At 30.2% G+C, this 17,829-nt stretch overlaps 2 protein-coding genes across 2 annotated transcripts; one reads left to right on the forward strand and one right to left on the reverse strand.

Moving 5' to 3' along the window:
• Window positions 1–960: 960 nt before the first annotated feature.
• LOC145642621 (jasmonate-induced oxygenase 4-like) lies at window positions 961–3,693 on the reverse strand. Its single transcript, XM_081693814.1, has 4 exons — window positions 3,391–3,693; window positions 2,759–3,006; window positions 2,092–2,419; window positions 961–1,197 (listed from the first exon to the last, which is right to left on the reverse strand). The coding sequence occupies exons 1-4, from the start codon at window positions 3,664–3,666 to the stop codon at window positions 961–963; spliced, it is 1,089 nt and encodes a 362-aa protein (XP_081549940.1). The 5' UTR covers window positions 3,667–3,693.
• A 4,350-nt stretch (window positions 3,694–8,043) lies between these two features.
• On the forward strand, window positions 8,044–10,600 carry LOC145555663 (chalcone synthase 2-like). Its single transcript, XM_081617407.1, has 2 exons — window positions 8,044–8,279; window positions 9,370–10,600. The coding sequence occupies exons 1-2, from the start codon at window positions 8,102–8,104 to the stop codon at window positions 10,365–10,367; spliced, it is 1,176 nt and encodes a 391-aa protein (XP_081473533.1). The 5' UTR covers window positions 8,044–8,101; the 3' UTR covers window positions 10,368–10,600.
• Window positions 10,601–17,829: the final 7,229 nt, after the last annotated feature.

Here is a 17,829-nt window from a genome sequence, read left to right on the forward strand (position 1 = left end):
CTCAAACTTACAAGGTGGTTAATGTTTCTCATTAATACCAATTTTTCGAGTTAACATTCTTAACACCATGTGCACAACATGATATTCAATAGTTACAAGAAAATTGTTAAATTGTGACTCAAAATCTAACAGGACTGACTTTGAATGCAGATATCTCTCAAACTACAAGTGATTTTGAGATTATATATGTATTAATTTTACATTCTCCATTATTATGTCATTATATTATATATGTATTAATATTATCTTAAAAATCAACACTAGAATTTTGTCTTTATTAATAATAAACATATATTTTTGGGTTCATGGTTTTACTTTAAAATTCATTTAAGAACGAATTATCCCCCATAAAAACAAAACCTGATTTTTTTTTTGATAAAATTATCCCCCATAAAAATAAAAAGGAAGAAGAAGATCGAGAAAAAATTTCAGTTTTATAAATGTACGTACGTTGAGAAAAAAATTCATATTCTTATATGTTAAGTATTTTTTTTTTTTTGATAAGTACTTCGTATTATTTAAATTTAACTTAATGATAACTTTTTTTTTTTAAAATGTCAAAAGTCAATTCAATAAATGAATTAGATGGATTTTATTAATCGGAAGGTTAAGATTCACTCAATACATATAATGACTATAGTTTTAATATAGCTATTGCAAACTTTTTTTTTTTTTTTTTTTTTTTTTAAAGCATTGCAAACCATTATAAGTTATCTATAAATAGTACAACCAACAGTCCAACACTATATACGTAGTATATCATTAATAATTCATTATGATATACAATAATATACGAAGTATTAAACAACATTGTAGCGAAAAGATGCAACACACGTACGTACTTAACTAGCTAGTATTCAAAAAACCCGAGAGCGATTATTAGTAAGCCGAAATATATATATATATATATATATATATATATATATATATATATATATATATATATATATATATATATAGTTAAATCTTGATGGATGCAATTGGTCTTTCTCCTTTGGGATGATACTGAAAGAAAATCTGCCCATATCCTTTAACAGTCTTGTACAAAGGAGGTTGATTTTCATTCACCAATTTCTTTAATGGTCCAATTTCCATCTCTGAACTTGGAGCACAAAACATTGCTACAGATAGCCTTTCTTTCTCTGAGTTTGCAACCACTCTATGGACTGCACTCTTGAATATCCCGTTACTCATTATCTACAAAATTACAAAATTTATTATTAAAAAAAAAAAAATCAATTTATTAATGTTTGGCATCTTTTTTTTTTTTTTTCTTCAAATTTCATTTTGTAAAAAAAAAAAAAAAATCAAAAACAAGAAATAAAAAAAAAGTTGTTTCCAATTTTCTATTGTCAGTTTTCAGTTTAAAATTATCATGATTTTAATAAAATTGACTAATTTTTGAATCATTATATGACATATATCACATGATTTTTAAAAACTTAAGTAATTTTGTTGAGCATAACCAATTAAATGCGTAAAACTTGATTTACATATCCAAGATAACAAATGACACCCAACTTGGTTGACACATCACTTATGATTGAAGTATTGATAGGTGTTTAATTGGAAAAACAATCTCAATGTTATAAGGACTTAGATTTATTATGTTGTGATTAAATTATTAGTGATCTCTAACGCATCATCATCAACGTCAATAAAATCTAACATGCATAATCTATTAATTCATAAAATAAGACATAACGACATAATATGGGCCCCTAGTCCGTCCTAAGAAACTAATTAAACTTGAAATGCTCCTACTTGAACTTTCATATATTTCCATCCACCTTACTCCTTTAGACCTTTTAGTTCATGGACTTCTTGAACTAGACTATTTAAATAACTATATATACGTCCTTTGTTACTAGACTTACTACTGCGTCGTACTATTTATTTAACAATAAAATGTTACATTATTTTGCTCGTTAGTTATTGTTAAGTTTAATTTTGCACGTCTATACAAGATCTAAGAAATAGAATACTTGATTGTTAATTTTCAAAATGACCGTAATAGCTAGTTTGAGTTTAATTTTGTCCACTAGTTTACATTTTAATGAAATTTAAATCGATCATTAAACAATAACGTACCTCCATTTGATCACCAACGTTAACAAAGAGAGCATTAGGGATGATGGGGACTTTAAACCAGTTATCATCTTTGAGAACTTGAAGGCCTTCAACTTGTTTATCTTGCAAGAGGATTGTCATGGCGGATGCATCCGAATGTGTTCTCGAGGCGCGAACTAGCTCAGGAAACGGACACTTAGGGTAATAGTTTACTCTAGCTTGTATTCTCACGCTTTCACCATATTCCTCAAGGAAGCTATTATCTTCTAAACCTAAACATCGCGCTATTGCTTGAACTATTGTTTCATTCACTTCTTTCACTTTCATGGTGAATTCATGCAATGTTCCCCTGAAATTCATAGTATTAATTAGATAGGATGGATATGAAGCATATGGACTTGCATGAAAATGAGGTATTTGATATTTTGATCGTAAGGGTTGAATAAAGAAGGTTATTATATATAAACAGATTAATTACTTTTAGTTCAGGTAGCTGACCCCACTTATGAGATTAAGGCTTTTGATTGATTGAATTAGAAAAAAAAAATGTTACTTTCCTAAAAAAAACACATAATTCTCACCATGTAATCTAAACTTAAGCTAACTCGATCAAAAGTCAAAACTAATATAATCAAATGGAATATATTAAAGAAATTAATTGATGAATGGGGAAAAAAGGGTTTCTAACCTAAAATCAGAAGGATGTTGAGGCCAAAAGGCTAGTCTTCGTAGATCTTCAGGATAGACATTGAGATATAAACGATCATTCCAATTATGAGGTACATTTCGCGACAAAACGGTGTCGTTTCCATAGCCTTCAGGGTCATTGGGTGCCCTTAAATACTTCATCCTCTCCTCTGCAGGAAGTACAAAGAATTCTTTGCTATTTTCACGTATTTTATCCAGCAATGATTCCATTATTCCATGATTCATGAGCTGCAATGTTAAAATTTAAGATAATCATGAATAACAAATTATTAGTTGAGTTTAGACTAAGGGCTTGTTATGATTTACTGAACTGATGAACTGAATTGATTGGAGCTGAAATGAATTATTTATGAGTTAAAATGAAATTTTATGTAACGGGATAATTGTTATATGAAAAATGACTTTTTAAAATTGGTAATTTAATTTAGGACCTAAAACTCTAATAGTACATTTTTTGACCTATAATTTTTTAAACTAAACGTTACAAATAATTCAATATCTAACCTTTACAACGGAATAAAAGTTTTACCCACCATATAATCTACCCATGTCATTATATATAAATATAAAAAACGATAAATAAAGTTTAATTAAAAAAAAGTTAATAAGAACCTGAAAGCAGCCCCAGGAAACAAGAGCAGAATGAAGTTTTCTGAGCTCCTCCGCAGCCTCAACCTCGGACGACAACAGGAGAGACATGTCAATGACAGGGCAGTCCATCCAAGGAAGAGCCGAGGGATCGGCTTCCAGGCTTCCGTTGGTGGATACCCTAGTAAACATTTCCGGTACATCTTCGCCGGCGGTTTTTAAGATATCTACAACAGGCATGGAAGGTTGTTCTGGTGTTACTTGTACATTCTTGCTAACTTCGTATGAAGACATGCTCATAATTTTAGGAGTTAATTTGGTTGTAAATTTTTTTTTTTTTTTTGATGCAATAATTTGGTTTTAAATTGATTATTATATATTTATATCCCATCAAAAAAAATAAAAAATTTGAATTATTATTATTGGTATTAAATGTTAAGAGTGGTTTTCTTATTGATTTACTAGAAATCTAGAATGTTAGACTTCAAATAATTGGATTATACGGAGTATTGATAAGGAAAAGTGAGCTTATTTTGACAAAAGTAGAATTTGTGGTTTTAATTTAAGATAGTGATCAATTTTAGTGAGCTTTACCGTTGATTTTCTAACGTTGACTTGTATATTGGTAATATTTTCGTTATATTTTTGTAGAAGCACATAGATTTAAAATAGCTTTCATACACTAGCAAAAAAAAAAATTGAAGAAGAATTGTCCAATTGTCCGAGTCACATGTATCTCAACATGTAATTTACATTCGTAATTGAGATAAGAGAGTAGAGTGATTGACTAGTTTTTCGATTTTTTTTATTTTATGTGTAAGGTCAGGGTTTAAAGCTCACCAAATTCATTTCATAATAGATTCTCTAAATTCTCCTATTTTATAACGGGTCTTTTACTCATCTCCTTATATTTTTTGATAAAAAAATATATTTGTACTTTATTTATGTTTATCTAAATTATTCTAATTAAGTAACTCTTATAACACTGACAAAATAACCCCTCCAGTATTACTGATCGAATAACTATTTTCATATTGATTGGGTAACTCTTATAAGGCTATAACATTGAAGTAACCCCTGTAAGGCTGTAACATTGATCAAATAACACCTATAACACTAACGAAGTAATCTTATAATGGCTGATCACACGGTGTAAGTGTGTAACCAGCCACATATAAGAATTTGATGGAAAAAAAAAGGCCCTAATCGATAGTGCCCTACATAGGAATAATAGGATATACAATTCGTATTACGTATCATGCGCGATACCAAAAGAAGATTCATTGTCTTATACCAAAAGGAGTATTTGAGACTTCAAAAGTTAAAGTCCTTTTAAGTTACGAATTCAAAGCATTAAAAAGACAAAGACGAACAAATCAACGTGGTCTGTTTGTATAATTTTAGTGGTCTATAGTCTATACTATGGTCATTGGTCACATCTGTTTGAAGTAAGAACATTGATTTTTTTTTTTTTCTTTTGAAAGACGTTTAGTACCAATATTATTAATCACTGCATAATCAATGGACAGATTGTCCATTAGAATGTAAGGGGAAATTACAAAGGGACAAGAATTTTCCCAAACTTGTTCGAGACCAAACAATTCCAATGGAATTTTATGAATTTAGACTTTTAGTTCACTAATTTCAGTTTTTTTTATTTTGTTTTTATTTTTTAAGTTCACTATGTATAGCATTTTCCTTTTTTTATTACTCCGTATTATTATTATTATTTTTTGACGTGTGCTTAAAGAAACTTAGAAAATGTCATGTATATTGAAAGACAATAAAGTAGCTAGAAGCTGCGGTTGTAATTAATAGAGTAAAACACATATTCCTAGACCTTAACCATCAGTTTTTTGTTTAAATGATCTGCTAACATGGTATCAAGAGCTAACGTGACACAAAGTTTACGGGTTCGAATCCCATCCATCCCCCACTTTCAAGTGGAATAATATTAAGCGCAGGGTATGAGGATGAAACATAGACCGATGTTATTGTTACGTTATATAAGAATATATAAAAGAAAACATGCAAGGGTAGCAAGGAGAGAAAGGAGTGTGTCACTTGTTCCAAAATCAAAAATATCGATTTGTTTTCGAAATAAGCCAATATTACTTGATGAATACAAAACCTCATACCAAAGATTTACACTCGAATATTATATTTCGAAGCAAAAGATTTTTTACTTCTCCAATTGTTGTTTTGTTGACTCCTAATCTTATCTCACCTTAAGAAATTCTCTCTTTGAGAGCGCATGCGTTAATCTCTTCAATAAAAAAAATTAATTGCCATAGATTTCCTCCGTCAAAAGAAGAAGAAAGTGCCAGTAAATTTAAATGTGACCATATTATTTCATTAATTAGTAGCGGTCTTCATTTCCCATAATTATTCCAATGCTTTAATATAAACTTTTTTTTTTCTCTATCCGTTGTTCCGATTGCTTTTTCATTAGGATCTTAGCTAACAACGTTTCCAGGACGTTTGAAAAGTATTTAAAATATTACTCCATCCGTCCCCGATTGATAGTAATTTTTGAAGAAAAATCACGGGAATTAAGGAGAATTAAAGAAAGTACATTGAAAAGGTAAATTTATATTGGGTATGCAAAAAAGTAGAGAGAGAAAGTAATTAAAGTACATGTGAAAGATGAATTTGCACAAATATTTTTGCAAATGTTAGAGAATTTTGGTAAAAAAAATAATATTAATGGTACTTGGAAAAAAGCAAATGTGACTAACATTTCGAGTCACAAAAAATGGCAAAAGTGACTATCAATCGGGGACGAAAGGAGTACTTAAAATGGTATTGATTTGAAAATTGAATTTATGACAAAATCACGCGTCGATCGATATAATTAATATTCTTTTTAATTTAATCTTTCTATTTTAAGTTATCTTGATCAACGCCTCATAAACGTTCGTTACCTTTTACCATTATGATCTTACCATGTATATATCTAACATCTTCCGTTACTAAATAATTACATCATTTGCTTTTTTTTTTTTACAATCTTTGATGCATTTATTTAACATCAAATATCTTTGATTATATTGTGCAAAGGTTATAGCTTTTAAAATTTGATTTTTATTTTTTGAAAATTTATAATGTGGCATTTCTAATAGGATCGATGTGGTACCTTTTTTGAGAAAGAGATTAGATAACATAACATGTCTATCTAATTGGATTTCAAATTAGATTACAATAGCTTTGGTCGTTTACTCACCTTCTTAATAATTAGAAAACGTGTATATGAGATATGTTGCACCCATTAAATAACGTAGGAAGTGATAATGGGAGACTAATCATATCTCAATTTTAATTTGTTTGCAATAGGATAAGTAATATTTTAAATTAATACACATAGAATAACAAATTACTATAACCAACTTATTCATATTTACTTTAATTTGTTGTTTTAAAGTAAAGGATCTTGCTAACGAGCGTCCCGGGACGTTAGATAAGGTTAAATTATATTGGTTAAAATAATATTAAGTTAGGAATTCATGAAAAAATCATGCGTCATTCGGTGTAATTAATGTTAATTTTACTCTAATATTTGCACTTTAATTCTCTTATCTAACGCCGCGGGGGCGCTCATTAGCTTTTGCCAATTTGAAAATACAGATTTAAATAATTTAACCTATCAACATCCCACACTTCTATGATGTATCTTACTAATAACTTAATAAAACACAAAATTTAAGTTAGCAAAATGTAGTGTATTTGTGAATAGGAGGGAAATTCAAAACGTGTCATCAACTAATTAATAAACAACGTATGATATATGTGATTAAAGTTCAATTCGTTTACAAATGCATGTTGAGCTTTAATAAGCAACGTAACAATGCTCCCAGTCCTTTACCTCATTTTACATTTCACATTTAACTATCTTTTATAATATACTAGATGAAGCCCGTGCGATGCACGGTTTGTTAGTTTTTTTTTTTTTTTTTATAAATATTTTTCTTATATATGTGATTAAAATTGTTATTATATTAGTTTTAAAATATTAGATAAAATTCCTAATATCAAAAGATAATATTTTGTATTTAATTAATCTAAACTTTAAAATCTCATTCGTTAATTTCGCTTACGCGACATTTGAATTATTTAATTGTAAAAGAAATTAAAAATCTCTTATTTAATTGGCTACAACTTAAATTTATAATCCTACGTGGCGCGCTAAAAAATTAAATCTTACGTGGCTCTCTAAAAACTCGAGGAAAAACTCCCCTTTATATATATAATATATTAGATAGATTATCAGAGCCAATAACCTAATAAGGCAAGTAATTAAAATAATATGACAAAAAAATTAATTGTATTAATACAGAGTAATACATATATTCCGTGCATTAACATGTATTAACATGCTTATCTTATACTTGTCAAAAAAAAAATAACATGCTTATCTTATAACAAAACAAAACAAAGGGGTCTAATTCTGTGAGTTGGAGATAATAACCGATTAATATGAATAGCATATATGCTTTTTGATTGGTCAAAACTTTTGTGCTTATGGTACAAAGAATTTAAATTTTTCCATTATATTTTACTCTTATAGTTTTACTCAAGAAATGCGAGCACCTAATAGTGCCACGCTAGTGCGTTACACTGCCTATAAATTGCGGAGGATTTTGGATACCATCACATCTAACTTAGCACTACTAGCTACTAGCACAACAAGTGAGAAAAGAAAAGAGAAAAAACTTAGATCATATTTTTGGTTAGGAAAATGGAGAAGGTTAATGAAATTAGGAATGGTCAAAGAGCTGAGGGTGCGGCTTGCATCCTAGCAATTGGGAGGGCTAACCCACCCAATTTTGTACTTCAATCCGAGTATCCGGATTACTATTTTAGGGTCACCAATAGTGAACATATGGTTCACGTCAAGGATAAGTTCAAGCGCATTTGTAAGTTTTCTACTCGTATGTAGTTTCTTTTTGTGTATGAGTGATTTTTGTGCATATATATATAGTTCTCACCAAATAATATAAGCTTGATCGATGAAGATAAATATTGGGAAACTCTCCTTAAATTTCTTGTTTACGAGCTCAGATTACCCTTAATTTATAATTTCCATAACTATCATTCATTGACCATTGTACAAATATATGTACAACTAACTAATACATACGTCGTGAGAGATGTCTGCTCAATATGATTGTTCTCCCTACCTGCGATAATTTTTTTTTAAAAAAAAATAATAAATAAAGTGAATATAAAGAAGACAGAATGTACTTTCTTGTTTCCTTTGTTTTAGAAGAACTTCTACTACTACTCTTTGCTTTGAAAATTTGTTATAACTTTCAAAAACTACATAGAAACTGGTTGACTAACATGACTGAAATCTGACTTCTAATGTTCATTCATTTCATGATAATAATAAAAATAAAGATATGCATAAGTTGCATAAAAGGAGTTTGAAGTGCAAATTATAATTTTAAAAAATTAAATAATAATACTCCGTATGACATTAATCAACCAAGTATTTATTGGCATAAATCCATAAACTAATTAATTAATACTAATTCATGATATATACGTAATAGTTGTAATGTTTTTTTTTTTTTTTTTTTTTTTTTTTTTTGTAGCGTTGAAGACAACATACTTCGTACATTATAACTGTTTATTATAAAGCTCTTTGATCTGTTATATAAAAATGAGAGGTGACTTATTAAGTTACATGGTGATAATTTGATGTCATTTTGAAGAAGCAAACCAAGAATCATTTTGAATAGTATGGTTACTATTTAAGCATGGTGTATTGGTCAAATTAGATACTTTTCAATATAACATGCGTTAATGCATCATAATATGACTTGAAATAATATAGATTGAGAGTCACACTGATTAGTCATTGCAAACTACTTAGATTCATCTAGTAATTGAAAATTCTTTATCAATCCCTAGTATATAAGGCTAATTAAGTAGCGTAACGATATTTATTTGGTCCTAAAATTGTAATTAACATGCATGAAAATGTACGTGAATTTTATTCAGGTGAAAAATCCATGATAAGAAAACGTCACTTTTTCTTGACTGAGGAGATTTTGAAGGAGAATCCAAGCATGTTAACTTATGGAGAAGTATCACACGATGCTCGCCGTGAAATGACCGTCGACTACCTTCCGAAACTCGGTAAGGAGGCCGCGCTTAAGGCCATCAAAGAATGGGGGCAACCTAAGTCCAAGATCACCCACCTTATCGTGTACAACACGTTGGCTCTATCCATGCCCGGGGCTGACTATGAGCTAGCCAAGGCCCTTGAACTAGACCCCTCGGTACATAGGACCGTCATGTACCTTGTAGGTTGTCATGCAGGGCCCCATATCCTCCGCCATGCCAAGGACATAGCGGAGAATAATAAAGGGGCCCGTATACTGATAGTCTGTGCTGAAATCACAGCTGTTAATTTTCATGGTCCTTCTGAAACCCAGATTGACTCTTTAGTAGGTCAGGCACTTTTTGGTGATGGCGCAGCTGCTATCATTGTAGGAGCCGAGCCAGATCACTCTATCGAAAGGCCGTGTTTCCAACTCATATCGGGCACACAAAGGACTATACCGAACACTAATGGTGCGGCCTACTCCGAGATCATTAACATGGGACAAACGTTCCACCTACGTAAGGACCTCCCTTGTTTGATCTCGGACTACATTGAGGAAAGTCTTGTAAATATTTTTAAGCCTATTGGTATCAATGATTGGAATTCGATTTTTTGGATCGCGCACAATGGCGGTCCAGCCGTCCTTAATAGCATAGAGTCCGAGCTCAAACTCGATAAAGACAAGCTCAAAGTCACAAGACATGTACTAAGTGAGTATGGTAACATGTCTAGTGTTGGTGTGTTGTTTATGATGGATGAAATGAGAAAGAAGTCGCTCCAAGATGGAAGCTCGACGACCGGGTTAGGGTGTGAATGGGGTGTTATGTTCGGGTTTGGTCCCGGACTCACCATTGAAGCCCTTGCTCTAAGGAGTGTTCCCTTGCTCGATTAAGTATACTATGGTTCAATCAACAAGTATCTTAATCGATCTTTGCTAAGTGATTTCAAGTGTTTTTATTATGTTTGGATTTGGTTTTGAATAATAATAATAATACTAATTTGTGATTGTAATTTGAACTTTGGACGATGTATAATAAGCATTGTCAAGCATGTAATGTGGCGACATGCATGTATGTAATGTTGTCAAGTACTTCAATAAGAATAATGATCAAAATGTTTTTTTTTTTTTTTTTTTTTTTTTTTTTTTTTTTAATCTTATCTTAGTAAGCTTCATCCATTTTAAATTCGTTGACACGCTTTAATTCGTAACATTATTCACAAATTATACTTTGATTAAATAATTTGATATATGGATAAGAAAAGATAGATAAGATAGTAACGTAAAATCTTGTTAGCCCTCTCTATATATTTGTATTTGAAAATATCAACCATTATTTTAACTTATTGCTAACTAAAGATATTTACAATTGAAACATTCATGATAGATACGTACTCCTTTGTGATTATCTCATATGCGGGAAAGTTCTCAAGTACCTTTTTTTTTTTTTATTTTTTTTTTTTTATTTTTATCAAATGACACAATTTCAATGAAATGAAGAGAGCAACTAGCATTGTATATATATGGAAAAAAAACGAACGTAAAAGAGTGAATTCTATAGTATATATTAAAAGGTGTTCTTTTAAAAGAAAGAGCTAGATTCGAATTCGTAACCTCCAACACATAAAAATCATATATTTACCATCTCAACCAACTTTGATTAATGCTTTAAATTTCACATAATTAACATTTTTTTTTAAAGAAACATAATTAACATTATATATTCCTTTCATTTATGAAATAAATTAGAGGCTACATTATATAGAATTTATTTATTTTTCACAAGATTAGAAAAAGAAAAAAAAAACAATAATAACATTCAAGGCAACGCTCTAACCACACATTAACTATACAAATAGTCGAAATTAATTATCAAATTGAACAAGTACAAACTAGCAACCAGGGGCATCATCCAGGCCACACACTAGTTTTGTGATCATTAGTTTGCATGAATTATACTATATACTAAAGTAATCACCAGAGTGACATTTGACATGATTTTGTGAAAAATTTTCCCTCCAAATTAAAATACTTTACTTTTTTAAAAAAAAAAAAATATCTATTGAGAAATTAAAATTCTTTTAAAAGATAGACATTAATAAATTCAATTTTTTTTAAAAAAATTGTGTTACAAAAGCCATTTAGTTTCAATTAATTGTTATTATTAATAAATCATATCTTATAAATTTGTACATTGCACGAGTAATTAATAAGATAAGAAAATTAAATAAACAAATAATATTAAAATTATTTATGTATTAACAAATTACGTGAAATTAGCAAACAACTCCATTTTTTTTTTTAAAGGGATGTATATGATTTCTCAGATTTATCCACATTTAGAGAATAAATTGGAAAAAAAACCAAATTATTTTGTTAGGTCAAACACTGAATACCCTTTATCACTTATAGTAGATTCCAATCGTGCACGCACATTATCCATAACCTTATTTTTGTCGTCCAATAATTTTTAACCAAACTCGTTTATTCTCTTAATCAAAGAATTTGATTGAGGAATCGCCTCTCTATTGGACAAACATTCTAAATATCAATTAAATCTAATTCCAAAAATAAAGGGTGCCCCAATGTCTATCCAACAACCTGACTCTCGATGATCCTGACGCAACTCCAATACAAAATTACATATATTCAGTTTAAACGAGGTTGTGCGTCCACGATTAGAAACTGATATAAGTGATAAATGGTTTTCAGTGTCTGACCTAACAAAATTGTTTGCTAATTTTACGTAATTTGTTAATACATAAATAATTTTACTATTATTTGTTTATTTAATTTTCTTATCTTTTTAATTAATTTTATTTAAATATCTATTTGTGAGTCAGTTTTGGTGAAATAACATTAAGTTTGCCAATTTTCTGAATTCTCACTTTGGTTTGAGCGTAACACTAATTTAAATTCACCAGCCGCGAATCGAACCGTAATACGATAATTTTCATATTCAAAATATGGTTCGAGAATATGCCCACAGATAACTATAATATATAACACACCCCATGTTGTTGGAAATAATTGAGCCAATGCCAAAATTCTGATCCAAGTAACCATTCTTCATGTCACTTAATATTATTTGAACAGATTTAGAACGAATGTCACTGAAATTATATGAGAGTTTTGCAAAACCTTATCATAACTCATCTAATTATATGAGAGTTTTGCAAAACCTTATCATAACTATCTAATTATATGAGAGTTTTGTAAATTGCAGCCATTTAAAGTTCGTATTTTGCAAATTACAACAATTTATTTTATTTTATTATTATTTTTTTTTTTTTGTAAATTGCAGCCTAAAAGTTCGTATAAATTGCGAATTGAAGCCCAATTCAACTTTTTCATCGGTTAACATGTCAAAAAAAAATCTTCGTTTAAGGTTTTAGGGGCCAATTTAGTCTTTAGGGGTCCGAATTGAGCTCGGAATTAGCAAAAAAAAAAAAAAAATAATGTAAGTGTCTCATTTTTACAGTTTTCCATAAATCGATATATTTCTGTTACGCAAAATGAGGCACTTATGTTTTTTTTTTTTTGCTAATTTCGAGCTCAATTTGGACTCTTAAGGGCTAAAATGGCCCCTAAAACTTTAACCAAAGATTTTTCAACATGTAAATCGATGTAAAAGTTGAACTGCGCTGTAATTTACAATTTATACGAACTTTTGAGCGGCAATTCGCAAAATATGAACTTTAAATGGCTGCAATTTGCAAATTTTCCTTACTTAATAGAAATACTCATCCTCAATCATTAGTCAGTACTTATTTTTGTTAGAAAATACTTTGTATTGTGTCTCATTTTATGTACCACCCACCATTATTGGTTCATATCATTTTAACTCTCCCTTTTCTTGATTTATTTTATAATAGAGATCATATATAATTTATATTCTAGTTTTTATCTCTCTTTCTTTTCTTGTATACTATGTTTTTATTCAACTCCATCCTTTTTTTGAAGTTCTTTTTTCCTTTCTTTTGTACAACCTCCATAACTCTACAAGAATCCCAATTTTTGTGCTCCCAATTTTTGTGCTTAATTACCTCAATTCTTTCATTTTTCCATAAATTAAATATCAAAGTACAAAAATTTCAATTTAAGACAAGTAATCTGGCTATGTTGTCATATCCAGTTTTACTAAATCAGTGATATAATTTGAGTGTACAGGTGCTGTGGCAATTATATATATTGTAAAGAAACTGGTGTCTCCATTGTGGAGTACTTAGTTAAGTATAATAGTGAGAGAATGACTTATGAAAAGCAGCCATCAGAACTTATGGTACTCCGTAGAAAGAATTATTTAAGAAAAATGATAGAGTTGAATCAAACATAAATGTATACAAGAAAAGAGATATTAGTACTTGAATATAAATTACGTAAATTCTATTTAATTTTAGGAAAAATATAGTTTAATAATCCCAATTTTACTAATCTTATCGTATTTGGCAAGCTTTTGAAGATTTCTTAGTTTGAGAAACAATCCTTGGGCCAAACAAGGAGTTCTCGAGTAATAGCCTTGTTTAGAAGCCCAACCTAGCATTGTATATATATGAAAAAAAAAAAAAAGAAAAAAAAGTGAACGTAAAAGAGTGAATTCTATACTATATATTAAAAGGTGTTCTTTTAAAAGAAAGAGCTAGATTCGAACTCGTAACCTCCAACACATAAAAATAATATATTTACCATCTCAATCAACTTTGATTAATGCTTTAAATTTCACATAATTAGCATTATTATTATTTTTTTTTGAAAGCAACATAATTAACATTATATATTCCTTTCATTTATGAAGTAAATTAGAGGCTACATTATATAGAATTTATTTATTTTTCACAAGATTAGAAAAAGAAAAGGAAAAAAAAAACAATAATAACATCCAAGGCAATGCCCTAAGTCCCTAACCACACACTAAGGTCATGTTCTCTTACGTTGAAATTTAGTTCAGTTCAGCTCAGCTCCTAATTTCCTTCTCTTATAAAATATTCATTTCAGTTCAGTTCAGCTCAGTTCAGTTCAATTCAGTTCAGCTCAATTCAGTTCAGTTCAGCTGAGTTCAATCAATTAGAACAGGCCCTAACTATACAAATAGTCGAACATAATTATCAAATTGAACAAGTACAAACTAGCAATAAGGGGCATCGTCCGGACCATACACTAGTTTTGTGATCATTATTTTACATGAATTATGTGCAAACTTAATTATTACACGGTAGCATTGGTCATTAATTAGAAACGTATAGTCTTCACTTAAGCAAGAACGATGAGCTGAAGCGTTGACTTCAATTCAACCTTCTTTGCTTACTTCCATTTACTATCTAGAACACTAGAACTTTCAAAAACATCAATTTTTTATAGGAGAAAATTCATTAACTTTAATAATTAATTTTAGTCCTTTAAAACATAATGAAGTCGACTGATAATTTCTTGGTAAGTCACTAGGTACGACTTTTAAATTTGTCCCAAAGATGACACAAGATGTAGGGCCTGTTTTGATATGATTATTTTCACTTCAGTTCAATTCAGCTCTAATAAGTTTAGGGCTTGTTCACATTTACTTAATTTCAGTTCAGTTCAACTCCAATCAGTTCAGTTCAGTTCAGTTCAGCTCCAATCAGTTCAGTTCAGTTCAGCTCCATTCAGTTCAGTTCAGTTCAGTTCAACTCTTAATTTTCCTCTCTCATAAAATATTCATTTCAGCTCAGTTCAGTTCAGCTCCAATCAGTTCAGTTCAGTTCTGCTCTAATCAGTTCAGTTCAGTTCAACTCAGTTCAGTAAATGTGAACAGGCCCTCAGTTCAGTTCCGTTCAGCTCTAATAAGTTTAGTTCAGTTCAGCTCCTAATTTTCTTCTCTTATAAAATATTCAGTTCATTTCAGTTCAGCTCTAATATGTTCAGTTTAGTTCAGTCAATCGAAACAAATCTGTAATATGTGCCAATGAAATTTTGATGTGGTGCACTAAAATCATTAATAACCACTTTAAAAATAAGAAAGAACATTTTTACTTCATAAATTCGTAAAATTTCGTAGTACGATCTGTATTTAGTAAAATCTATAAATTTGTTAAAGCTCGTTGACCAGAATGACTAGTTTATTACCTATATTTAAACCATCGATATTAGAATTATTATGACCAAGTATAACCAAGCTATTGATATGAACTTGCTTGTAAATTGACATGAGCTTGATATCTTAAATATTGTTGATGACGTAAACTACTCACTAATTACATTTAGAGACATGAACTTGATCATCAAATATCCATTTCAATGATAATTGTTAGTTATACATAATAAAATAATAAATTTGCTTTCATGTCAATAAATTCATTGTTTAGTGGCCAACGATTACTTAAAGTTAATTTTACGAACAAAATTAGATCAATAATAGCAATTGGGCTATATATCAAGTCCTTTTTTTGGTGTTAGAGAACCACAAGGGCAGGTAATGAGAAACGATCCCAAGATCTCTTGAAATTGAGAGGCAAGTTCTAATTACTTTAGATATCCCTCACTCTCGATTCGTATTAGAGTTTGGTTTGTTAATTATGTTAATATTGTATATTTGGAAAGTTTATCTTATTAGGAGTTTTAGGCTAATTAGGTTTCTCAATGTATTGTGTATATATATGTGTTTTATATCAGTACAAAGTTCAAGCCGTTTTCTCCACATATTTCTTGAGTTTAACATGGTATCACAGCCTCTCTAATTTTTAGAGATTTTTCGATCCTTGGTTTGTTTCTAATTCCGCAAATTATTATTTTTTTCTCTGTGCAAGATGAGATTGATGCTTTAGAACGCAATGGCACATGGACCGTTGAGGATCTTCCTCCCGGCAAAAGAGTGATTGGTAGTGGTTGGGTGTATAAAATCAAGTACACTGATAAATCAAAGGTGGAACGTCTCAAGGCTCGTTTGGTTGTCTATGGCAACCGTCAGGTGAAAGCGTTGATTATAATGAGAAGTTCGCTCCAGTTGCGAGATGACTACGGTACGTATCTTGTTAACTGTAGTTGTGTCTTTGAATTGGGAGTTGCATCAAATGGATGTTTATAATGCATTTCTTCATGGTGATTTGGATGAAGAAGTATATATGTAGTTTCCTCCAGGGTACGGGACTCCGACACCTGGCAAAGTTTGCAGGCTGCGGAAATCTTTATATGGCTTGAAACAAGCCCCGAGACAGTGGTTTTCAAAACTGTCGAGTGCTCTGCGAGGTTTTGGGTTTAAAAACTCTTATGCTGATTACTCCCTATTTAGCTATGTACAGGGCAGTGTCTCTTTGCATGTTCTTGTATATGTCGATGACTTGATAATTACAGGCTCATCTCATGATGCGATCGTTCAATTTAAAGTTGTAGACACCTAAAAATGTCTCCCCAAAACCAAACTCGATGATGAACAACCTTTCACCGCCATTATTGGTCGGGTTTAGTATTTAATCTTGGAGTGCTTAAATCCATATTTCCGTTTCATAAACCAACCCAAATTCTAGCTCATTTCCCCAAACCATAACTTATTTTCCTCTTTTCGTGCCTTTAAACCCAAAATAATTCATTTCGTGTCCTTTAAAATCATTCATTTCGTGTCCTTTATATAAAAACGTTTATTCCAGTTTATTTTGGTCCATAATATGGGTCCATTGATTAAATATTTGGATGGGGCTTTAAAAGAGCTTTCCAACGATATATTATAAGCCCAAATCCGAGTTATAACGAATAAGTTATGACCAAAATATTAAACTGAGTCCAAACCGAACTCAAGCCCACCTTGCCTACGACCCAATGATCATGTGGAGGGTCCAAATTATTTAATCCAATTCCTAAACTGATTAGGATTAATTGGAGGATTCTATAAGTTTCTAAAAGATCTTAATTATCATTTTTAAAAAGATAAGATTAAAGAGTTTGAAATTGAATAAAACTTTTCTTTTTCAAAATTCTATTTCTAGCCGAATTGAAAGATGTTCAAATATAGACATATATTATTTTCTTGAATCATAGTTTTTATTCAAATTTTATATGGTTGGATAGCCCTTGAAATTATCTTTCCAATGATATATTATAATATCAATTCCGAGCTATAACGGAAAAGATATGAATAAAATGTCAAACTCTATCCAAAACTGACACCGTCTCACTATTTCGGCCATATCTTTTATTCTACAAAATATTTTAATCTGATTCTAAATGGGTTAGAAAGTAGACTTGAAGATCTTTCCAACTATATCTTATTCATCTTATTTCGATTTCTGGATCAAAATATATGATAAAATAAAAACCGCAAAAACTGCTGTCTATCGAGTTTTATTCCGATTTAATTCGGATCTTATCTTGTTTTTTCGACCCCTCTTTT

The sequence above is a fragment of the Chenopodium album genome, chromosome 8, assembly GCF_948465745.1.
Source record: "Chenopodium album chromosome 8, dcCheAlbu1.1, whole genome shotgun sequence".
In the NCBI taxonomy this organism is placed as follows: Eukaryota; Viridiplantae; Streptophyta; class Magnoliopsida; order Caryophyllales; family Amaranthaceae; genus Chenopodium; species Chenopodium album.